This window comes from Accipiter gentilis, chromosome 28, assembly GCF_929443795.1.
Source record: "Accipiter gentilis chromosome 28, bAccGen1.1, whole genome shotgun sequence".
In the NCBI taxonomy this organism is placed as follows: Eukaryota; Metazoa; Chordata; class Aves; order Accipitriformes; family Accipitridae; genus Astur; species Astur gentilis.
This window is the reverse complement of record NC_064907.1, coordinates 6,972,616-6,999,148: the sequence shown is the minus strand read 5'-3', so window position 1 is coordinate 6,999,148 and position 26,533 is coordinate 6,972,616. Positions and strand designations below refer to the sequence as shown.

Here is a 26,533-nt window from a genome sequence, read left to right as displayed (position 1 = left end):
TTTTCATCCAACTTCATCAGGAAGAAACTCTACTTACAAGGAATAGTAGAGCAAGAAATAAAAGCAGTTTGCTAAGAATTCCTAGTGTTCCGAATTTTAGTGATGCTATTACTGTAAAACTTAAGTGGCACATTGACACCATTAAAAATAACTGGGGGGGGGGGGGGGGGGGGGGGGGCGGGGAAATGCTTTTGGTTCTTCCAGTTAATCTGGCCAGGGATGTTGCTGTCATGTCTGTTCAAATCAAGTTCCACATCCTAAAGACTGTTTTCTTCGTAAACATTTTGCTACCTTTTTAGAGAAGAACAGGCCCACTCTTCTCTCTCATTTCTTAATCTGATTATGCTCTTCTACTCATATGTATACCATCTGGCGCATGCACAAGCAAAATTCACTGGGCTTAGATGTAAAATCAGGTGACAAAACAAGCCTGTAGGACACATTGTGCAAAAAAACCCTGAAATGAAAAGAAATCCAATACCAAAAATATGCAATAAAAATGCATTAACTCATAATAACTGAAATGGTTATGATTATATTAACAACTACAAAAGCTTAAAGAGAAGCTTTTCAGAAACATTTCTACAAAACAGAAACAGTTCTAAAAAAATGTATTTTCCCAATTTCAGTTAACACAGAGGGAGTGACAACTCCCCGTCATTATAGTCACTTAACATTTTTTATTCCAAAACCTTCTGAAAACCTTTTGCTAAAGTCTTCCAACAGTCAGAAATCTGCAGTGGGATTCTGAGTTGCGGAAAAAAAAAAAATCCTTACGGTCATTAGTATGCTCTTCACTGGCTACAAAAACTCCATTCTGCTCTATTATTAGGTGTTGAATATCACCGTTTTTCATTTCACCTTTGTTTTGTAGAGTTTGCTTTTGGCTTGTTGCCAAAGTCATTAAATATTCTGCAGCACTGCACTTGCACTGTCCCAGCATCTTATTTTAGCATTTTTTTTAAAGCGTAAGCGGCAAGACAGAAACAAAACTGATCTTCCTACTCCTCCTGTTCCCACAACCCCTTTTGTTGTATGGGAAAATGCACTGCACTGTGAACAAGGAAAGCGTACATTCCAGTTAAACTACTTATATTAGACAGCATTAATTTTGACACCTTGAAAACGCTTGTTGTTATGCAGCGGTTTTGTACTCCACTAAGAGGATACACGGGCTTGGAATAGTGCTCAGTTCCTTAATAGAGCAAATCCAAATCCCTTCCACATAATCGTGCTGCCTTTCAGAAAGACTGACACATCTCGAATGCTGCCTCTGTCTTGCTGTTACTTATCATATTTTACCCTGGAGCACAATCATTAAACACCGATGCTGCAAAGCTAAAAGTTCAATGTCAACCTGACAATGTATGATGAGAGTATTGTTACAGCTGTATATAACGAGGTTTTACCTTTTGCTATAGCGGAAAAAGGTTAGAAAATTGCATACAAAGAAACAACATGGAAGAGCTATGAGCTACGTTTGCACTGCAAACTCAAGTTCTCAAAAGTTAGGACATGGTAGAACTGAGATTTCCTATGACACTTTTGTTATATTCATAAGGGTATAGTTTTCAGGCACTGATTTTTCTATGATTGTTGTTTCATATAGTGCAATGAACAAAACATGCTCTATCAGTAAAGGCACAAGTTCACTATTTCTTTTCATTGTTCACCATTCAAAGGCATTCAGTTACATTAGCTCTGACTATTTTGCTCTGTCAGCAGACTTCCACTTAGTTTTCTACAGGTTTCACTTCCAAGCTAGAAAGAATGAAGCCAGTCCTATAGAAACAGGTTATTATTTCTCATGCAATTTCAATGCATTTCTTGAGCCATGTCAATGCTGTATAGTAAATGAAAGACAACTGTTTGAATGATCCATTCTTCAAGAGTAGTCCGTACTTACAGAAACACAGGACAAAATGGAAACACAAAATAATAAGCAAATTTTTGTGTGGCACTGAATCTTTAAAACATGCGCTTAATTCTGTGTTTGTCCTGTTGACTTTGGAGATACAAGTATGTTACAGCCAACCATGTACATACTTCTACTTACACCAAAAGCTGTGAAGAACTGCAAAAAAATAAAACATTGTATTCTCTTACTTCATTGAAAACTAAAGTAAAGTTATTTTCCCAGATAGCAAAATACAAGGTCATTAAAAGCCAAATCCTGCTAGTCTTTCTCATGCAAATTATCTAATTTGTACTGGGTATTATTTGCATGAGAAAAGGGGCAAATCTACTTGTCTAAAGAAAATATTTTATTACCATACTTCTAGAAGAGTAAACAAACAAAAAGGAAAAGATTAAAATAATATTCAAACAATAAGCAGAATGTTAACATGTGCCTGAACAGTTAAACTTTGTTTTTCAGAAGTGCTGTATCAGACAGCACAACAAATAAATAAAAGTAGAGCAGTTCAGCTTTATGGAAATAAAACAAGTACTTCTATGCTTGTAATACACTGAAATTTATGTAGAAATACTATTCCCTGTATATTGTTTTACCCAACTAGACCATTCTACAAAAGTTATTTACATATTAGTCTTGTCAGTTATTATTCAACGTCATTACCTTTCTTTTATGATGGGTTGTTGAAGCATCCATCTCTTCTTCTCCTATATTGTCTATCTGTGAAGTTGGACTACAGTTCATCCTCTCCTCTTCTTGCCTCTGGAGTCTGTCTGCTACAGCCTGGATTGCTTCTGTCCATTCTTCCCTATCATGAACAAGCCAACACCCCTATTAGAAACTCATAGAATACATCCAAATAAATGGTTTATAATGTTTTTCACGTGCTACATTGCTTCAATGTTTAATTCTCATGTTACACAGCAGAAGACTCATATAATCACTTCAATTTCCTTCCACATTCTCCATTATGTTAAAGGCAGTGAAGTTGACCAGCATCAAAAAGGATCACTGCACAGTTAATTTCAAGAATTACCAGTGTCTGATTTTGTGAATATTTTAATAGTGAAAACTTGAAAGCACATGGTCTAGGTCTAATACAGCTCAGAGCATAGTATGTCATCTCCCATCCGATACCATCTAATAATAACTTGCTATTTTAAGAGACTTTTTTGGTATTCCCCCTCTCTGCAAGACATTTTCACAGAAAATAAGCAAGATTTATTAAACCATGCCCTGTGTTCACCTCCTTGTCTGTCTCCTCTTAAAACTCAACACGTTGGCTAATTTCAAATTCCCCTGAGAAGGAGGCCCTCAAAGATAATTAAATTCCTACAAGCATCATAAAAACCAGCGGCTGCACAGAGGGGCAGGCCCAGATGAGGGTTTCTGTGGAGGGACAAGCAGGGGCAGCTGAGCCCATGGCTATTCTGTGTGCTGGCTAACCAGCACAAATACACCAGCCGGCCCATCAGCATGCCGTAGCCCCACACCAAGTGCAGTACCTGCTGCTTTTTGCTCAGCCAGCAAGGGATACGGGAGGAGTCTGGTGGTATTACTGAATGCAGTGGGAGGTACTACACCACATACACAGAAGAAAGATAGGGTGGAGAAACAGTACCAAGGCAGAATTTAAAATATTCTAAGTGAATATACTAATGAAAGAGAAACAACAGAAAAAGTGAAGTCGTTGGTTATTTATTGATACAAACGATATGAATAAAGCCAAATCATAGTATTGGTGTCAACAGGACAGATGTCCACAGTGGGAAGACTCAGTGCATCTAACCAGAGACACAATCTAAAACATTTTAGGAAGGTATACAGTCCCATATCTCCTACATGCTTCTGATGCATCAAAAAAGTTAATTCTTAAAGAGTTTGTCTATATTTACTGAAACAAGAAAAACTAATAAGCAAAAAAATTGTAACAAACATACTGCTTTCTGTGCCAAAAAAAGGAGCATATTAGGATGAGTAAAAGGAAAATTTAAGACAGCGAGGCTGGAAAATACTTCAATGCATGCTTCCATTGTTGAAAGTTTAACACTTCAGAGACATATCATGACATAGTTTTGGCTTATTTCAACACACTCATCCCACCTACTCACAGGCAACTCTTACACTAGCTATGAGCTCAGATAATATTTTACAGAAGCGGACTTATAAATTCTTCAAATAACTGTTCAGATGTGCTCAGAATGTCACAGTTCCAAGTGCTGATCGTTGTGCAGTCCCAGCAGAGACTGTGCCAAGGCTTCTGCATAAAGAACACAGAAGGCAAAACAAAAATAAAACCCTCACCGTTCCTCCGGAGTGTCTACATGGAACGTCCTCTCTATAACAGTGGTCCACTGAAGACATCTGATAATGAATGTGTTTGGCTTTGGTCGCTCTGTTTTCATTAGTTGACATTCTAGAGAAATACATGACATTGCCTCTTTTATACATTGCCAGTTAATGGGTGACAAGCAAACAAAATTACTTAGATAAAAAATACATATAGCTTATGTATACCCACCCAGCATGTATCCAGCACATATAAGGAAATACAGAATGGCAATATAACCATGGGCTTGAACAAAAAGTAGCAGGTAATAATCATAAGGTGAAGAAAGCAGTCAGAGGAATTGATGGAACTTGTTGCCCACATACAAAGCGCAATCTCCATTTGTAAACTAGGTCTGTGTTATGAGGGTAAGAAGAGTATGAGATCCCGGATTGCTCTAGTTTGCCAAGGTAACAGCAGTAGCCACAGGCACATTTTTCCATCTGTACCTGGCAGGAGGAATATGACATTTTCCCTTCAATGGTAACCATGCCACAATTACCCACGCTACTGTCACTTCAGGATTAGATTTATTGTAAAATATCCTATCTGAGAAAACTCAGATGTTGAAACTAACCTGATTATTAAATATAGAAGAACCCCACACACACCCCCACTGGGGCTGCCCAGGAAATCTAGTTCTCTTTGTGCCCCAATGCAGAATGAGGTCTACCTATGCTATTTCTCAGATGTATTTCTTTAAATTATTTCTACAATACCTGAAAAGTAGTAATTTCAAAACCTCTGTAAGCAAATTATTCCATCCAACTATGAGAAAATTAATTCTTTTTATAGCTGGAAGATTTTTTCCTTGCAACTGTTGCTATCATTTAAGCATATTGCTTCTTGCCCTATTGACTAAATTATTTTGTCTTTTCAGCAGCTATCCCTTTTAGACATTTGAACACTATTTCATCTCTGCAGTCTTCTCTGGCCTAATCAGTTCAACCAATCTGTCCTCACAGGTTGTGCCTACAGATCAAGATCTTCCTTGTCACACAATTCTAGGCATACAGTAGACTGCCTATTACTCCTTTGTCACAGGACCACAACACTGGTAATTCAGGCAATGGTTCAGTGAGACTGTGTATTAGATTTTATGATGTAGCATACTGCACTAGACATTACATCTGCAAAACACTGACCTACTAGAACTCTTTACTCATGCAAATATATTTAAACATTTGTGTGAAGTTAAGGTTACTCTGTCAAAAGTGTAATTTGTTTTCCTGCAGCTACCACAAAACAGACACAAACATCATATCTCATGTTCTAGAATGCTCTCACTTGTTCAAAGCTGATGCAGATCAAATGTGTGATCTAAAATTATTCATCAGGTTCACAAATCAATCAATAATGAATATGGCAACAGAATTCCTGTTCACTTACAATCCGCTGTATCTTCCTTTTGGTAGAGCTACCACCTACCAGTTGACCCCCACCTTTTACTGATGTAGTTGACTATTCTTTAGCATAAAACCTTGCACGTATTCTTGGTGAATTACATTTTATTTATTCCAGTTAATGTCAACACTTTACAGAAGTCATGTTATATGACATGTACCACTTCACAAGGCGTGCTGTTCTTTTACAGAAATAAATTACATTGGCTTGACCTTCTCCCCCCCCAAATTCAGGGTCCTGAAACCTCAACCATCATCTCCAATTTTACAGGAATGCATTTTAAATATTCTCCAAGAACTGCATCAGACACAGCAAATTTCTAAACACCCAACATATGTAAGTACTCTCTACCCTGCTTTTGCTTTCTCTCCTATACCTTTGTTGCTGGTATTAATTGTACAAGATGCACACTCCATAGCTGACCTCCTGAAATGCAGCTGCGTACTGAAAATACATTAAAGCAACTCTCTTTAATATTGATAGCTCATAACAAGCTTAAAGCCTTAGTTCAAGGCATTGATTTGTATGCCTGAACACCTAAACAATTTGGGACACAATTATCTAAGAAATGGACTCTGTTTCCATAATATAAAGCCACAGCAAGTATCAGCAGACTTACTTGTACTGAACCATCCTTAATATAGGCATGAAAGAACTGATATTAGGGGTGTCTTTGTGAGGATGCCTTGATTTAAGAACTTTTATGCATACTGCAATTTTTTTACTTGAAAAAGCAAAGAGTGGAAGCGGGTATGTCTGTTGATAGAATTTTTCTCTGCAGCTTAGCAGAACACCTCAAAAGCTTGACAGACACATGTATAAAAAATGAAAGAGGAATAATGTAATTATTGCACTCTGCAGGTTTGTACTCCTTGATGCACAAACGTACATAATAATTTATAGATGTATGGTAAATATGTAAGTCAGGCTGTTCTGGTCAAGGAGATGACATTACATTTAACAAACCTGCACACACTGTGGAGACTCGAAAGAGAAACAGTAATCCAACCTCACTGCTTTTATAAACTCAGCTAGGTCTTGGATGGGATGAGAGCCATCCTCAACATTTAGAGGAAAGAGCTACAGCAGGATGGACACAGGAAGAGGGAGTTTAACAGAAAAGCTAGAAGAGAAACAAGGAGGACAGAAGCAGATGACAGGAACTTGGGTAGCATGATGAAGTAGAGCTGCTTAGAATACTTAACCAGGCTTGTAGCTGGATGCAAATATTACTCATGAGATCAAAGAAACCCCCATCTTCAGGGATATGGTTGAAGTCCAAGTTGTGATCATAATGACGGTGAGGCTAGGGTTAACAGGCTATTTTGTTTTCTTAACTTCCTCAGCTGTAGCTCTAAGGAAGGTGTTGGGCTACCTTCATAACAGAGGAGACTAGAAGCATTGTCTGCTCTAAGATTATCTTATCTTACTCCTGATGAAACCATCATCTCATCTTCAATCCTATCACACTTCAATCATGTAGGCTGAAATTTTTTTTCCTGGGTGTATGCCTAAAGCTGCACACTGCTGGAAAATACTACTTCTGGAGACGAGACTCAAAACTTGGCAAACCAAGACCTTCGATATCCTCTTAGTATTCCTGTGAAAATGTAAGGCATCTGGCCACGCTACATGTGGGAGGGATAACAGTGCAGTGGGAGGAGAGTAAAAAAATTACAATAACAATTACTAAAGCATAAAGTCATTGAAAATCTATGCATTGAGTACAATCCAGAGGCTACAGCTACCTCCCGCCTCTACACCTGCTAAATAGAGAGCTTTCTCCTATATTCATAGTACCTCATCCTATTCCTTATACAATATGAAACAGCAACTATCTCATCAAGGCAAAATCCAATACAGAAAGATGGCATACAGCAAATTATTTACAGAAGAGATGTTGGGGAAAAAAAGACTAGGGTATAAAGGGAGAAGAGTTGAAATTGGACAGGAAAAAGACTGGAACCTGTGTGAGAAAGAAAAACTTGGAGATAGCTCGAGTATAGCTAAACTAGAGTAGGTAGTTTCAGAGAACGGAGGTAAAAGAAGCTGCCAGGGACAGAAATGTGAGGTGACTGTGTTAAGATAATCTGATGGCAAAAAGGAGAGTCAAGTCTGCAGAAAAGTCCATACCAGTTAAAAAGCACATCCTCTCCAGTGCCTGTAATGGAGCCGAAGACTTTTAATTTCACCATTCATTTTCTGATTGTAAATGCATACAAAAATGCATACATTAAAATGGCCTTAATTTAAGTTTGCCAACTCAAGCACGCAAAAACTGAAACAAAATTAAGCCTGTCTATGTCCAAACGCCATCTATAATACAGTCTTTACCTATATAGATAGTATACTATATATATAGTGTAATAGATTTTATATTACATATTAGAATGTACATTATGTAAATCTGTATCTAATATATAGACATATTATTGGTACTATCTATATTAATTTTTTCAGACAGTCCTCAAAGTGATGATGCGCATTATTAACAAGAACAAAACACATGGATGTATATACTAAGCTCTGTAACTACCAAAGAGTATTTACTCTCTACGATTTCATTACGGATGATTAACTAAATCAATTAAAGGTACTAAAAAATACCTTAGCAATTGAAAATGGCACTGAAAACATAAAAAAACCAAAAATGCCATTTCACTATCACTGAAGAATACTATTGAAAAATAAAATCTAGCAAAACTTAATGCGCTTTTTTCATATTCTGTTAAAAGTGGCTAAAGATTTAATTTCCTTGTGGAAGATCAAAATTGTGTATATTTGTATCCTTCCCTTCTGACACAAAAAGAGTTTCAGAAAGAAGTGGAGGACCAATGTACTTCTAAAAGTGGTGTGCTACCCATCCTTCTCAGGTAGATAAAAGTACCTGAAGTCTGCTGATACTTAGTACACCCACAGGCTTCATGTGCTGCTGCACACAAATGTATGGGATAAACAACATTCGTGTCATGACTGCAACATGAATAAAAACTTGTTTGTAAATGCCTTTCACCTACAGCTGGGGTGGGGGGGGGATCTATTAAGATGAATAAGTGCTGTAATACACAGTTACTGCTAATTACCAAAATATTTTTCTACTAATTGCTGGAAAAACCATAGTAGCTTTAGACAGAGAGAATAGTTTGGAAACTACAAAATCACATAAGAATGAGTGAAACTGGCTACTGAGAGCTGGCTCCAAATGCTCGAGTGATAGTTGGGTCATTACCAAGAGTAGAGAACACTCTACCATAATGTCTTCAAGTTTGCTACTATACATAAACATATGTAATTAAAGGGCTGAATCTCAACTCAAAACAGTTGGAAGTCTAAATTATCATTTAAAAAGATGAGTAAGCCAGTAAACAGACAGACTCAACTTTGTGTTCTTGTATGCTAGCCATCTACAACTTGGAATTACACATTTTAATCCTATAGCTTTCTGTCTTGCTGGGATTAAACATCAGTCATGAGAATTTTCCCCTTTAATATTAGAGGGGATGAAAAACCTTGGGGGAGAACACTTGTTCGAGGCAGCAGAATATGAAAATCAGTAACAGAAACTGACAACTCTGTTCCAACAAGTCTGTAGCACTCATTCGGCCGTTTTTGGATCTATATAGAAAATAGGAAAAAAATGAAATAAAACCAATATAAAGAAATGCAATGGATGTTTCTCAAGTATTGAACTTCTCTTTTTAAAACAACAAAAAAAAGTCAGGTATATATCAGAGGTTAACTTTCCTCTCCATATCCACAAACAACTTGACAATTCTAAAATGTTAGACTATCTTTTTCAAATAACTGCTACTATCTAAATTAAGTAGTTATGCTAGTTAAACTCTCCTGAGCAACTCTAACTACAAACTGTATTTCAAAACGTTCTGTTTACTTTACACCATTCTGAACCACAGATGACAAAGTTTGCTTGAAGCTGTAATTACTCTGCAAAGCTGGGAAGCCAATTAGAGGGCCTGAAACCTGCCAGTTCCAAAAAAAAAAAGCACAGATCATCTGTTCAGATTTTATTAAAAAGTTTAAAGTTTGAATTCTATAACTTTAACCCTGTAATCACCAGTGGTTTTTTCCTAAATACATTCATTCAGCATAAAAAATAGAAAGAACACGAATACCATTTTATTTATTTCATATATAGAAGCTTTCAACTTCAGTTGAATTTGTTGATATGGCTAGACAAGAATACTAAACATACAAGCAGCCATAAAAAACTGCACTAAAAAATGAACAGAAGGTTGCATATTTGAGAAATTATTTCTAATACAGTCTAAGTTTTAGCACAAAAGATAATTTCCTGTGATTATCATATGATATAAAAGAAATAGTATCAAATCACTGCTTGCACTGTTTAGAATAGATGCACTTTTAAATATATACATTGTTATCTATATACAGATACCTATATCTACCTATGTATCTATCTGTTTGTATTACAATTTAACCTTGATTTCTTATTCTTCTCTTGGTCTTTTCTTCACAAGATAAACACTTTTGTCCCAACCTTTGCCTAATCAGTTGCTACTCCCATTTTTTTTCTTTCTCATGTCGAAACTTAATTTAATGAACACACTGCTTACAAATACCTTTTTCCGTTACTCCTACTCTGCACTCCAATTCCACACTTTTCTCTGATGACCTTTTTTGTTAGACAAGTAGTAGACAAGTAGCAGAACTAATACACCATTTTCATAACATTGAGACAGGTACACGTGCTTTTGCTCACGTACATTTGAAAAGCCATGGCTTTTACATGTATGTACAAATATATGTGTATACACACACCCCCACAAACCACCTTACCTTGGTCCTCTCTCGACTCTCCCACTCATTTACCTACTTCTTAGAGGAAACCTGCTTTCCTGAGGCTTTCCAAAAGGCTCTGCCCTTTCTCACTACATTTTATCTATGGGGAGTATGACAGCTTAAAATCCCTTCTTTAGTCCCAACAAATGCAGTTTTCCACTAAAAATGTCATCCCCAAAACTGTCAAACAGATAATTTTTCTCCATTTTTCCTTTGATCCTATCACTCTCCTCTTTGCATTCCTCATTTCTTACCCATCTCTATCACACCAAATACAGGTAGCTTTTCAACATGGTCTGTCCCCACAGCCTGCCCTCATACTTGGTATCACTCTTTATTCAGTATCAAAATGCCAGCCATCCTTCTACTGTTCAATTTCAGCAGCATTTCTCAAAAGTATTTTTAATTTCTCTCTGTTTGCCATAGTGGTGCTCTTTTAAATCCTCCTTAAAACTCCCCTTCACCATGTCTTAAAAAACAGGGGGGAGGGAAGGAGGGAGAGAGAAAAGAAGGGAGAAGAAAGTAAAAACCTAACCTTGACAATGGATTAGTTGTTGATGTGCTGAGACCACTGCCTGTACTACAGGCTAATACTGTCTCATTGTTTTATCATACTCCCCCCATCTGTTTGCATCCATCTGCTGTCCCTTGTTTTATATTTGGAATTTTAGTATTTTGGAGCAGGGACTGACTTTTTGTTCTGTATGGGTTGAAATCCCACTTCTGTGGGGCCTGGCTCATGACAAGTACTTACATGTGCTTTGATGATACAACAACATATATGAGTGCATAATAAACACAAAAAACTTAATTATATTCCTTGAAGCTGAAAAGGGTCCATCCATCATGCTGGAAAGACTTTTATTTCCAATACTCCCAAAAGTACTGAAGTAGCATCCATGTTTTTCTGTCATTACAATTACTTTGCCATTTGCCCCTTCATGCAAAGAGGGAGAATGAAAATAGGAGATTTCTGCATGTTATTGTTGGGTTTTGCCTGGGGTTTAGTTTGTTTTCATGGAAGACAGTAAAATTATACATCCTTCTCTGTCTTTCATGCAAATACCCCGATTTTATTTATGCAACTGGGTGTATCACACTAGCATAAAAACTTTCAGACCTGGCTATAAACTTTGACCTGCCATGCTCATACCAGGCCCTATTTAGAGATAATTGGAAATTACAGTATGCTATACTAGTGTCTGAGAAAGCACTGTCCATTAAAATGGAAGGATGAGACCAAGGAACTCATTTTCATTCATGACCCAAGCCAACAACTGAATCTAAACTTCTAAATCAAATGACAGAATACTAACTATACCACCTCGAAACCATTCATAAAGTAATATGAAAGCCTCCCAAAGAAAACTACTGGTCCAGTTTTCCAGAAAGCTAAACATTTCCCCATCCAACACAGACAGTAATATTGGTTATACACATTAGATTTGGGTTCGAATTTCCATAGATGCATTTGCATATGCAGTACATTGCACATACATTGCCTTTTTATCCCCACAAGTATTTTCAGTGTTGAATGAACATTATTTATTTAATTGCATCATTATTATTTTAGAATTAAATCTATATTGTAAGTATCTACAGTTAGATGTTATCTCTGGGTTCATGACATCCAGTGTTGTGACAATTTAAAAAACTGGGACTTTAAACTTAAATCTCACTGAAAAGTAAATTGTGGAGTTGCACACAAGGTCATGTCGAATGCCAAAGTATTTTGATGCATAATTTAATCTCACTTAAAACATACATATATTATTTTCCCACCCCTTTATTTAGAGAGTGTCTTCAGAATTCTTTATAGCCCTAACACCACTCCCCTGAAACCTTTCAATTTTCAGATTTTGAAGATTTTTAAATCCCAAAAATAATAAAACCTTGTCTCTGGCCCACTAAAAGATTAAAACTAGGAAAAAGTAGCACAGCTTCTCCATTTAGAATAGCCAAGGTTCATCGATAATCATTTCTGCAGAAGAAAAAAAAAATAAAATAAAGGAAAGGTTATAAAAGGTTACCTTCTCACAATAACTAAAATTTGCTTTTTCTTTTCAAAGACAAGAAAAGGGTAGCTGTACCACAGAGTGCTTAGAAAGCACTATCTTTCAAGATAGGAAAGAAATTCCAGGTGACATCACTTTTGGCCAAAGCTCAAAGGCTACTGTGAAAGGATACAGCTCTTCCCAATTATTCCCCATGTAAAGATCAAAATGAAGGCAGAGGGCCAATTCTTAGAGATACCTCATCCCAAATGTGCTATGTGATTACCTACATACTCATTGCATATGTGAGAAGTATTTTCTTATCTGTAAAGCCACAAATGCTCCTTAAGTAGAACTGAAGTAGAATTCTTCCCCACTCTGTTTTCCTTAATAATGACGATGATCAAAGACCACAGTGGTTTACACAAAGCAATGTTGATTCTACTTATGCAACACTGAACTAGTTAAAAACAGCATTGTGAGGCCATGTTGATTTGGGGGGGGGGGGAGGGGGGGGCCACTGAGGGTATACATCCTGTCACCCAGAGTACTAGTTTTGTTCCAAAGAAGCATAATGGAGTTTTAAAAGCCAGGACATTTTTTTCAGGCCTCTGCCTGTACACAGAAGTTATATCAATCGAACCCAAATTATTTTTAAACTGGTTCTGACTGCAAAAATGCCTAAGCAAAAGCAATTTACATTAACATATTTTATTTTGCAGTTGAAGTGGGCTAGGAATGCACACCCACTCGGTTACCGTGACTCAGTCAATCAAGAGTATCTCTTTAAGCTACAATAGCTTGATTACTTGCAACTGCTTGTCTCTACCTGAAAAGAGCTGAACTGATTTTTGAACCAGCCGATTCAAGTAAGCTCACACTTCTGAATTTACCTCTGAAAACCAGTATCAACCAGGTTTAAGTTTCCACAATGAATTTCCCACCAATGTAATTACACGGCCTTCATTTATCTTTAAGCGTATGGTTAAGATACCATGGCACAACTTTTTGTGAGCATACGTGTCAGGGCATGAGCACTAAGGAAGTAAAGGCATACTTCGAATACACAGCTCTTTCTACTCCCAGGTTAAAAAAAGGCAGCTCTGTTTGGTGTAAAATAAGCTGGCTCCGCAGGAAAGACACCAGTGATTGCTACACACTATCCAGTGTCACCAGATCTGGGTGATTTGTTCACCCCGGCAGCCTGGCGGCAGCTTTGCAGATGCAGAGCGGGATGCTCGCTGCCGCCTTTCCCACGTGCCCAAAGGCAGGGGAGCAGCGGCCACGGGGGAAACAGCGAAGCCCCTGTCCAGGACACCAAGGGGCCAGTCCTGTATCCTTCCTCGGGGCTCTGCTCCACCCAGCCCCGCTCTGTCATACCCTTCGGGATGTTTTGCCTTCAGGGACATACTTATGCTCCAAGGAAGAGAGGTCCCACACCTCCATTTCGGGGGCCCAGGTGGCTCTCCTGCATTTTGGGAGCTGGCAATGGGCTGATGTATGCGACTGCACGCTGCCTCAGGCTCTTCCTCTCTACATAAAGCTTCTACCTGTTTACACACCCGCTTCCCAATGCCTCCCCCCCACATCTCCTCCCAGATCACCCCAAGGAAAAGGGGTGGCCTCTGAACACTCCATCCTATGACAAAACACCACCCAATGAGAAAGGCTTTATTAACAAAGACATTTAGCACTGGAAGCACTGTTAGCAGTATGTAAAATAACTTCATTCTCTCCGGCGTTCCTGTCATTCCCGATGGAGTACGCCCGATGACACAAGACCAGGGAGAGAGAACTGCTCAGGTGTGGGACTTTAAATTTAGTTATCTTGGAAGAAATCAGGGAGCCACTCTAGGGAAAATAACACTATGCCTGGGAAAGAGTCTTTTGCAAAAGTAAAGCTGGTGTCACAGGAGTGGAAGGCAGTGGACACTGGTGGGAAAATATCCATATGATGGAAGTAACTAGTTTGACAGAGCTGGATATAAAAGTTTTAAACTACAGAACAAGTATCATACAAAGCAGAGCTGTGCTAACTTTCCAGTGTTCAACTCCAACAGTAGTACAAAAATAATACCACAGCCTTGGCCTTTTCTGCTTAAATAACAAGCCATAAGCAAGAGCCAAAGATGTCTATCATTTGGAGAACAAAAAGTAGACTGAGACCACACTCTCACTTTACAGATAGCTACAAAGATTACATGAAGATAGGACTGTAAAGACATATCTTTAAGTCCCTGCCAACCTAATCAAGATGGTATTAACAGTGATCTCACACTCCATCTGCCTGGCTAGTAATTTATGAAAAACGTACTTCACTACTACAGGAAAAATATGTTGCACTGCTTGTGGCCACAAACCTACTGCAGCAGCTCAGGAACTCTTGGATGAGAGGCCGTGAGACCAGTTCTTGACATTTACCAGGTACTGCCCATGAGACCTGATTCATTCATACAGCAATTTTGTTTGTTTGTTTGTTTGCTCTACTGATGATCTCATCTTCAGACAAATAAGATCTGACAAAAAACTTACAGTCCCTTGAAATTAAGAGTGTAATACCACACTGTTTTGCTTTTCATCCTGTGATTCTACATAGGTACTTCACTTTGTTTCATGGGGTTCCTTTTATGAGTGAAAAATCTCCCTATTCTTGCACTGATCAGCAATCATTTCTGATTAAATTTCTACTCCTTTTCCTGCCAGAAAACAGAAAAACTCATCTTGCTTACCAAAACTGTATTTCTTCAATTAATATTGCATGCCTGTTCCTTTAGCTTACATTGCCTAAGAATCAGGCCTATGGGGCTTGTTACTTGCAGAAAGGATTTTCTTTTTTTTTCTTTTTTTTCTTCCTTTTTTTGAGGTTGGGTGCAGGTAGTGGTGGTGATGGTGTCATTTTGGAAAACAACAAGAAATCTTCCAATTTCCATGAAGGCAAAGTTCAGGGGCAGCATTCTAGTATCAGAATTACATAAGATGACCTCTTGGTATCAAAACAAAACAAAACAAAAAAAACACAACAGTATCAACACACTGGAATTAATTGCTAATTATGCATTACTTCGCTTAGCAGAACTACCGTTTAGATCATCCTTGTAGCTGCTGCAGCAAAGGAAGACAGGATATGCAGTGAAGAACATGGTAAAGCAGGACTAAAAATTATACTGTAGTTCTACAAATGTTCTTTCTGCTGCGCATTGGGGAAAAAGTATCCAGGAAACTACCAACTGCTATAAACGAGTAAGTTAGGATATTCAGAGCAATAACTAAGGAATAACGGCCTATGATCTAGTCCGTTCCTACACATATGAACAACTTAAAGACATCACTGCTTTTTATGCTGAATAGCAACAAGGCGAAATGAGCCTCTAATTTTATTAGAAGGCTGCCACGCTCAATATCATTTGCAAGACTTCTGTCACAATCAGAATATGCAAAGTTTTCCTCCTCTAGTTGTGTGACAAGACATGGGCTTGCAGCATGAGATTATTTTCTTATCAAATAAAACACCCAAACGACTTTGTATAAAAAGGCTGTCAGTCTCAAGAACAATTTTATGAAGAAAATAGGTAAATTCAGTCTCGGTAGCAATTGTTCCATCTTCAGCAATGCAGATGAAGGGAACCCTTTCCCTAAGTACACATGCTCTTGTGGCTGCAATACTCCTCTACAAAGCTAAACACCGCCATTTATTGTACTGCAGTACACTGATACCATTTTTAAAGAAATTGGGTAAATTTTCTAGTATTCCTTTGAAAGTTTCTAGCTATGATCCACAGCTCATACTCGGGGAGATTTTTTGCCCCCTTAGTTTTGCTCCTCAAATACTTTCATTTATGTTCAGAAACACTCTACTACCAATCTTACTTTGCCAGATTAAAAAAATCCTTCAGATTTGTCTTTTAGAAACATTCTTGGAAAACAAGAAATCAAAATGTCTTCACTTTACCCAACACATACACACTTTGTAGCTTTGCTAATATATGCAAATTGTCTGATTGCTCGAAATTACTGATTAACCAGGCTGGAGAGCTGATTACCTGATTATCCAAGAGAAAAATAATTTAGCATGATTTTGTGTCATTTGACAGTCTAGATAATTTTCTAATTAATTTGAGGTTTCAAGTGAATTCAGAGATACTACTGAAAAAGACAAAAGAGGTCAATGATCTGAATAAACGGTAAGCTTTCCAGGAATTTTCTTCTTACAACAATCATTTGTCAAATCTTATTGTTAGTTACAGACACTTCAGACACACACACACACACACACACACAAAAATGAGAACTTAGAGTTCCAAAAATATTAAAAAACCAACCCATGGTAAAATCTTCAATGCTCTTGTAAAAGTATCTTGTAGACGTGGACATAAGATTAGTGGTGCACTAGTCTGACACATGGCATCAGACTTAGAGTGTTACCAATAAATTCTTAACTACACATGAAGCAATATGTAGCGGATATTTTGTCAATATGCTGAGAGAATAATAAATACTGGAAATACGTACTCGCCACTGAAAAGTTGTTGAGTGGATATGGCAGATCCACATCCTGGGGCTTCTCCTTATAGCCTATGAAAGAGCCATCTGTCTTTAGCAGGAAATATCTTGGCCGCCAGTTTTTTATATATTCTCCTAAAGGAGAGAAAAAAAAATGTTCATTAGGACTGCAGAAAAAAACCCTTTGATATAAAAAACATAACATATTATCAGTGTCTAACATTAATTACACCAAAATCTTTTCAGATGCTTTCAATTTACAAAGGAAACCTTAACTTCCTCCAAAACAAGAAAAAATGGAATTGCAATGGTAAGCCTGGACTATACAATGATGCCTCTGGAATAAGAAGCTACAAGCACCGTATAGTAATACTCTATAATTCTAAATTTTATCACACTATGTTGTTCAAAATCCTGTATCTTTACACCTATAAACAGTTCAAAATTGGTTCTAGGCAAAAATAAGCACTACAGCTTGACTTTTAATAACAAAATGAAAACTCAACTACCACAAGGTAGAGCATTTATCCTGCTGAGCCAAAGCAAAAGCCATTAATTTCCTCAAAACATACGCTAAGCAAATACAAGAAGACAGGGAGTAATAGGAGAACCTACAAAAACATACTTAACAAATATATCTGAAAGCAAAAGAAATAAAAAAGTAGAAGCCAATTACCTTCTAAGAGGCAAGTCCACCAATAAACCCATCACCTCTACCTTTCCCCTACACCAGTCTGAGCAGAAGATTCTGCAAGCCATGAGGTATTCAGGACCAGAAACATACAGAACAGGTCAGCAAAGACATGGTAGCTTAATTAATGCCACTTATTCACTATTTAAGGGTGAAAAATGTCTTTAATAGCATTATACTTTACAATGCCACATCAAAATCTCAGTAACATTTTCTTTCTTAAAGTGCAATTACTCAGTCAAGTACAAGTGAGTTTAGATCTGCCCAACTTTTCTGTCTTTGATTTCCATCAACTCTGCAGAGTGAATAATGTAGGTACAAGTACTTATTAAGACTTTAAATAAGTCACTGTTTCATCATTATACAAGTGAACATTTTAAGAAAAAAAGGGTATTAACAATGCAGAATTTCCAAGGGTATTAACAATGCAGAATTTCCAACTGTGCCTAGGACTTCTCATCATTTGCAGTCCAGTCCAGGTGCTGCACTGGTCCTGGTCTAAGCCCAGACCTTCAGTGCCATTTACCATCTCAGCACCTTTTAGCTGTAGCTACGTAGCTTTTAGACAATTCAAAGGTCAGAAAGAAGTTTACATCCATCTGACACGGAGATTACTCCATTAAAGGCTAATCTAAAAATTCATTCATCACATCTTCACCTTTCCATCACAGCAATCAATTAATTGTCACTGAGTTCCAACACAGGAATTTTTAATATGGCCTTGCTGCACTTGAACACAACTTGTACAGATTTTGATGATGCCCATGGCTTAAAAATCTAACTGCAGCCATTAACATTCCTGATTTTTCAACATGTATTTAAGCAGAGAAGCAGGGTAGGGAGTAGGAGATGGGGAAGAGGAGACAGTGAGAAACATGAACACCAGGCTATTCGTGCTGACTTACATCTCCTGGCCCTCAGTAGCACAACTCTTCCTATTTAGTCCTGCTTCTAGACAGCAGGGTACCACCTTGATTTTGTTATCTACACATTTTCATATAAGTAGAAAGAAAACTGAAAAAATCAAAGTGTTACTTAATTTGACCACAAAATTAATAGAGTAGATATAGCACTAGTTACATTTGTATTGACTCAGAGCTTTCTGTCTCAGATCTCTGGTGCTAGTTCAGCTGGGAACATCCCTACTGACATTGCAAATTTGCTGAAATCTGCTGTCCTGGTTTTAGCTAGGATAGAGTTAATTTTCTTCCTAGTAGCTGGTATAGTGTTATGTCTTGGATTCAGTATGAGAAGAAAGTTGATAAAACACTGATGTTTTCAGTTGTTGCTAAGTAATATTTAGTCTAAAGTCAAGCTTCTCGGCTTCTCATGCCCAGCCAGCAAGAAGGCTGGAGTGGCACAAGAAGTTGGGAGGGGACACAGTCAGGAGAGCTGACCCAAACTGGCCAAAGGGATATTCCACACCATGTGATGTCATGTCCGGTATGTAAACTGGGGGGAATTGGCCGGAGGGGCAGATTGCTGCTCAGAAACTAACTGGGCATCGGTCGGCAAGTGGTGAGCAACTGCATTGTGCATCACTTGTTCTGTATATTCCAATTCTTTTATTATTATTATTATTATTGTCATTTTACTATTGTTATTATCATTATTTTCTTCCTTTCTGTTCTATTAAACTCTTCTTATCTCAACCCACGAGTTTTACTTTTTTTCCCAATTGTCTCCCCCACCCCACTGAGTGGGGGGGCAGTGAGTGAGCAACTGCGTGGTGCTTAGTTGCTGGCTGGGGTTAAACCATGACATCTGCATGGACTCAGAAGTTGAAGCCAAAACAAAACCTTACGTTTCAGATCAACCAATGTAAGTTTTAAAAATACTAACATCCTAGTTGCTTTCCTAAACAGACCATAAAAAGAATCTTCTGTACAGTTCTAATAAATTCTATCTTACTTAATTGTAACAGTAAGCGACTGTTACAAGAGAAAGTGCCTGTTACTAGGTCTAAAATCTATTAAGATCGTAGTCTTATCTAGAAGGTGCATTAACTGGAAGGCAGGCACCTAAAACTACAGCAGGAGAGTTCAAGGACAGCATGCAGAGAATACCAACACGCCTAAAACAGGTCAGCCACCCAACAGTTCAGGTTTCAAAGAGAGTCCTCCTTTCTGCAAGGAATAAACTGGATAAGCAGACTGCTCTAAGAATCAGAGCTGATAGGGTAAGTACACTCATTAGACACTTCAGGAAAGAACAGAAGCCTTCGTTCACTTACACACACACTCTTCAAACTAAACCTGCAGAAAAGGAGACCGTTCTAGCAGGTGCCCTTAGAGACCCAGCACACGCTTCCCTTATCACTGACTCCCTCTCTCCTCTTAGGACAACACTTTAAATTGCATTTGGCTTCTACTAGGTACTCAGAGTCTCTTCATTGGAAAACTGAACAGATTTTTGATCATCTATGGCGTTATGCAGCTGATGTACTGCCTGGAGAAAAAACATTAGAACAGTATGACCAGCACTTCCAAGCTCCTCTGAAGAGAGCTAGCGACTTTGGACAAAAGCTAATCACAAGAAGATATAAATATTGAATGATGGCTAAGTACCCGTTTATCCATGAGCACAGCTGTACCTCTGTCTTCACCCTGCAAACTATAGCCAGACACAGGACAGGTAATTTAAAAGCAATTGCAAAACACTATGGCTTCATAAGGATCTATATATTTCTTTCATACACATTTCTTTGAAGAATGTTTCTCCTTAAATGATTCCCCAACAGGAATCATGGTCAAACTACTTTTTCAAGACGTCTGTACAAACACACACACAAAAAACCCACCTAGTTTTGTCTTGAAATGACCAATATTCCAACTCCTCTTCAAGGGCTATACATGAATATTTATCATCTGCCCTTTATTTATTTTGTAATTTAATTAACAAATGGGTGAACACTTTTGAAGACTAAAGTAAACAGTGGTATCAGTGAACAGTTCACTTAGCTGCTCAAGTGGTTTAATGGCTCTCAAGTTGCACTCTAGGTGCTCCCTTCTAACTGCATTCCTTCTACATAATCTGCTTAAAGACAGAAAAACACTTTAGTCCATACTTCTTAATACACATGTGCTTACGGAACTGCTTTGAAAGAGGAATCTTCCACACAAAAAATACTAAACCACAGCAGAATATTTGAAAAGAAAAAACACACTTCCACAATTTCTAACTTGACAGCCCTGCATTTGTGTTTTTTTTAAAAAAAGCATATTTTACCATATAAGCAATATTTAATTACTTTAAAGATATTTGGAGTGTATGTTTATCAATAACCTCAACACAAGCAAACAACAGGAAATTTACATCTGAAATTCATTAATTCAAGTGAAAAGAAATTCCATGAGAAAGGAGAAGTCCAGGCAGGCTAAACAAACCACAAGATATCCTGACAATTTAATGAAATGGAGCTGTGGTACTTAAAAAAGCAGTGGACCTGCCATAGAGAATTAATCAGTTTGTACACTGCTTCCCGCTGAGTTAATGTAAGCTAAATTATTATTTTGCTTAAATTTACACCCTTTTAAGTTGAAAAACATGTTCTTTTAGGATCTGTTTATTAGACAGTAAGAAGAGGTCTCTAATTTACACCATTGCAGTGAAGAAAGCCGAGCAATTCCTACCTCATTTTAACTGTAGTCAAAGCTTTTAAAGCTACTTGAGAAAAGAGGCACTGGAATATATATCTCACAGATATATGCAGATAATAAAAACATACATACACACACACACAATACAAATTTAGAATCAGTTTTAGGTTGTTGGGCTCTGCTTTTTTCATAACTACCAAGAGAATACACCCAAAAGATCAAATAAGACAGCAGTACATTCCTGAAGCACATGAAAATGTAAGCTGATCTTCATGCAAAAAGCACCCTCATAACATGCAACTCTAATTAATGTTGTATTTAATAATACACTGGCTAACAACAGTAACAAAGAATGCTTAATGAAGGTTTGTTTAGGACATGACCCTCGCGGCTGGCTCTGTATTCGCCTCTGTACTGCAACCTTGATGATTTTTCTTTTTTGCCTTTGACAGCTAGTAACAAGAACCCTGCCTTCAGGACATTTAACAAAGTATGTTTATTCTAGTGATGCAATGTTTGTAGTTTTGATACTGCTGAGGAGCTTCACAAAGAAGAGCTTTCTAAGAAACCACATGAGTAGTCAACAAATTCGTGTTAGACAAATGTATCACTAAGTTTGTAATTTTTTTTACTTCACCTCAGAACTCAAACTCTCTCTTCGAACATACACTTCACCTCAGATTTGATGGTTGCTATTGTTATTCTCACCACTCGTAATCCTTAAGCATATGGAAATTTAGCAATTCTTGAAAAATTATTCAGGAATTTAAAATTAATCTTATTATTTAAAAGCTTATTTTTTTTAAAAAAAATCACTTTTGCAAAACATCTACATTTTTCAATATGTAAATGGTTTTAGAGGTGTGAAGGAAATGTCTTTAATATACAGTGCTGATAAGCAACAGAAACCTGAGTTCAAAAACTTGCTTCCTTAAAAGAAGCAACAGCTGCCACACAGACATAAGTGAGATTTAAGGGAAGGGAGGGGGGGCAACAACCAAAACCCAAACCCCCTCCAAGCAGAGAACACCAAAAATCTGCCTCTTGTGTGTGTCATCAATTATCAGTTTACTAAAATGGATTTAAGGGAAATAATACAGAAATATTGTTCTCCCATCTTTTTTCTTTTTCTTTCCTTTTTAAGGCACTTTTCTGTTAAATCAAACTCCCGTTCCCCTGCACTACCATGTAATAAACAACAGGGGGGTGGGGCGGGTGGAGCAGGGAGAAATGAATTTATCTAAGAGCATTAAACAAAATTATATAAAATAAATAAAACAACTTAATCATATGCAATTTTTCTTTAAAAGAAACAACTGTAATTAATGTCAGGTCAAGTAAAGTATCACAAGTAATGCCAGTGGTTTTGAGATTGAATTTACTTACCTTGGCCCTCTGAGGGCAGTGTTACCTAACACACGATTAGAAGCATCAGCAGACTATTTGATTAAGTCAGTAGACACTAGTAAATGTAAAGCACTTCTATTAAATATTTATTTCTGATTTCATGATAACAAATTTGAAATACAGTTCAAAGCCACTGTAAAAAATAAATGTTTAAAAAAACCAGAAAGAATACGTGTCCTCACAATTCGATATATGTCCTTCAATCTAATGTAAATGGGTACTTCAACATTATGCAGAAGATTTGACAAAATCTTATTGCATACCAAAAAATTAAGTAAAACTGTGATTTTTCCTAATGTGCCTTAGCATTTTAAAAGTTATTTTTATTATATACCCCCTCCCAAGTATTTGCCGGCAGTTCAAAGAAAAGCAGAATTTGGAACGAACGCTTTCTGATTCTGTCTTTTATACTGAGACAGTGATTATTTATTTATACTAACTGTTTTCCCACAGTTCCCAGTAATGCTAAATGACATTTTGAGCACATCTGTACTTACGTTACACAAATGAATTTTTCCAGTCACAACTGGGAAATAGGAAATATTTCATGCTACGCATGGGCATCGGCTTATACCACAACTAAGCTTCCACTAAGTTTCCTGCAAATTGGGGAATTAAGGTGAGAAAGTTCAAGTGCCCTTCACTGTCCCATGACATCGCAACGGTCCAGTGCAGATATAAAGACTGGTCAATTTATGTTCAGCTATTCACAACTGCGTGGCCAGAAACGCGTGAAAACCACACAGATGTTAAAAGGTTTTGCAGAAGGCAGCAAGCAGCCTCCGGAACAAGCTTCTAGAGAAGTTCCTCAGCTGAGCAAGAGGAGAGGAAAGCGGGGACGGCCCTCTCTCCTCCATGCCAGCCAGGGTGCACGGAAGAGCAGGCGGGATCTTTTTTCCTGGAGCAGCAGTAGGCAGTGATCAAAGACAAGGGCTCCTACTAGCAAAACCGAGTACGTCCAAGCAGAGAGGTGCCGTCACCAGGCAGGGCGAAGGCACAGCGTGGCTCTCCGTGCTCTCAGCATGCGCCTCTGCAGCTAAAGTGACAGGGAGGACCAACCTCCTCAATGGAAAGTCTCTCCCTGCTCTTACTGCGGGGTTTACTCCCGCTCAGGTTCTGAACGTAACCTACAAACGTGTTCCAGCTAGAGGCTCACTAGGGTTCAAACCACCAGCTGCCCTGACTTTTTCATTACGACTGTGGGAGTGAGTCACTGTCCTGTCTTGTATAAATGCAGCAGTACTTCAGCTCCTGCTGTTTATTCAACCCTTTCCTGTGACATTAATAATCTTTTCTCTAAAAATCTAGAAGAAAATATCCAGTAACAGAGAGACATACCACTATTTGAACATAAATGCAGTTTCCAGACTGGGCATCTACAATATCCACACAAAATTATTGATGTGTTTTGGCATCTCATGGAAAAGAAATGTTCCCAGCACATACTCAATTTCCATATGCACAAAATTTTGTCCTTTTAAAAAATCGTACCAGAAATCCTTAGTTAGCTGACATCCTGACAAATTGAGAATTGACCTTTACCATGTCCATTTTGAGCCAACAGGAAGAAAAACTTGCCAGTTTCAACATCACTCTCACTTCCCCTTCATTCTTGAAGGATAAGAATTAGAACAATAAATAAATTAAATAGAAGTTGATATTAGCACATGCTGTCTGGAATAACAGAGTCCTGTATTACATCAGCATCCCTGAACAACAAAGGAGATTAATATTTTCTAAATATGCCTGCTATTCAGGAATGGAAAGCCAAGGTCTATATCCTGGAAATATTCAGGGACACTGCTCACATTTTCTAAATTTCTCTACTGCATAAGGCTTTATAGGATCAAAGCCCAAAATCCTATGCTATTTAGGTGCTCCTCAAAGCAGTTTTGTAGTTTTTAATAGTGTTGAGATGTATTTGAGGTAAATGCAAAAAAAAATATTTTAGAATATTGTCTCATGTATTTTTGTTTATAGCTAAAATCTTCACATTCTCAGTACTTTTAAATATTTATAATTTTTTACATAGGACTACCAGCATCAAGTGGTAATTTGTATAATAGAAAAAATATGACTTTCCTTTCCTCTGTCTTCGTCAAGTTGTAGTAGGCCAAAGGATCTTTTTCAGATTTTGAAAATATTTTAAGAGTAGGACAAGTATACAAATATTCATCTACAAATTACACTGAATAAGACAGTCAGCTACAGCAGCAACGATTTAAATTCATGTACTTGGTAAAAATTTATATATTAAATCAGACAATTAAAATGTAAATGCTTTTTACATGTAGCTAAGTTGAATTCAACATCTTCTTATATTCCCTACTTAAAACATTTTGAAAAACAGCCAACTCCAGTTTACACAAGAAATCTCAAACTTTCCATTGTTTGCAAAAGAGTATGATAAGTTTGACAATACCATCATCATTCAGCTGAGTTTCTTTGACAGGTTAATGTGTTGTCAAAAATTATGTGACTTTCCCCTCTTAAAACGGTGTATTTGCTAGCACATTTTCACAAAGCAAACTGTCTCACTTTTAAAACTGGCACACTGCAATAATTTTAAAATAGCTCCTCTGAACTTCCTCCACGTCACTAGGAGTGCTCCTAGCCTCAGACCTTGCCGGGTGCCAAAAAGAGAGCACCAGCATCGTTCATCTACATTTCTTCCTCAAGCACCTCGCTGAAGTCAACCTTTTTGCTTTATCATTTAGCCCACATCATTTGCAAAGAATTGGTCCAAGATACGCAGAAGCATTCCTCAAACTGCTTGAGTCGAAAGAACAGCTCCATTACTGCTGTATACATCAGGAGAACTCTTTGGTTGCATGAAAAGCTTCACGATAAGCAGCAATGCAGCACTACTCAGAGGAACTTGGGCTTCCCACCAGCAATGACAGAGCACAGAAAACGGCACAATTCTGTGGAGAAGAACCAACAACCCAAGAGGCAAAAAGCAATTCTCCATTTGCAGTGCTGTTGACCTTTGCCTAGGCTCAGATGCAGGAATCGGTACTTGGGTAGGAGGCACCCACACCTGAATTTTCAGTTAAAATTAAGTTTACATAATCCAAAACTGACTTTCTTGCACTCTGCCACAGTGATGACAAAAGGGGACAGCAAATGCTCCCATCAGTAGTTATTGTTATCAATAACCTACAGACCTGATGCTTATTGGACCTAAGAGGGAAGACACAATAAAAAGGGGTTCCTTCACTTTTGTTGAGGGCTTGGTGGGAAGGGATGGTTAGGTTCATTCAGGTAATATTGAAGTCATGATGTGACTGATCAAAAAACCCTGTTCTATACCGATAACTGGAAGACATATCTGCAGTCCACAGCCATAGTGCACCTTAACCATTATTTCATTTTCCATTTTTAAGTTCAGTACAGATATCAGAATGTTGAATTTCACATAATATTAGAGACGAAAATTCTTTTTTTTTTAAAGTTTCCATTTTTATCTTTAAAGTAAGAGATCACCTGGGTAAGACAATGCTTTCGTTTAGCTTTTCTGGGCTAACTTAATTTCCCTCCATGCTTGTATCCTTCCTCACATTTCTTTCACATTATCCTGGAAACTCAGCAGCAGCAGAAATCACTGAACAAGAAATAAGAAAGGATTTTAGTGGAAGAAAGAAAACTGTATTCCTACAGAGCAATCCCAATTTGTCAAACAGGAAAATATAAGTTATGCCTGACCAACTCCTTGCCTTCAGAGAAAGAAATGAAAATAAGATCAAGTGGAAAAGAAAATTAGTTGCTAATCTCATTCTAACCCCTAGCATTTACTTGTCTACTATATAATACTAGACGATCACCAATTGGCACTTTCTGCATAAGAAAAGCTTAGGATGCAATAGTATGGGT

General features: G+C 37.6%; 1 protein-coding gene across 5 annotated transcripts in view; it reads right to left on the bottom strand.

The window, feature by feature from the left end:
• Positions 1 to 26,533, bottom strand: part of AKT3 (AKT serine/threonine kinase 3) — a 161,910-nt gene that overhangs the window by 60,767 nt on the left and 74,610 nt on the right. For all 5 annotated transcript variants that reach the window (XM_049831401.1, XM_049831402.1, XM_049831403.1 and 2 more), the window contains 3 exons: positions 16,973 to 17,098; positions 4,220 to 4,331; positions 2,579 to 2,723 (listed from right to left, as the gene is read on the bottom strand). In XM_049831401.1, the coding sequence (XP_049687358.1) occupies positions 2,579 to 2,723; positions 4,220 to 4,331; positions 16,973 to 17,098 (383 nt within the window). The remainder of the gene's footprint in view (positions 1 to 2,578; positions 2,724 to 4,219; positions 4,332 to 16,972; positions 17,099 to 26,533) is intronic.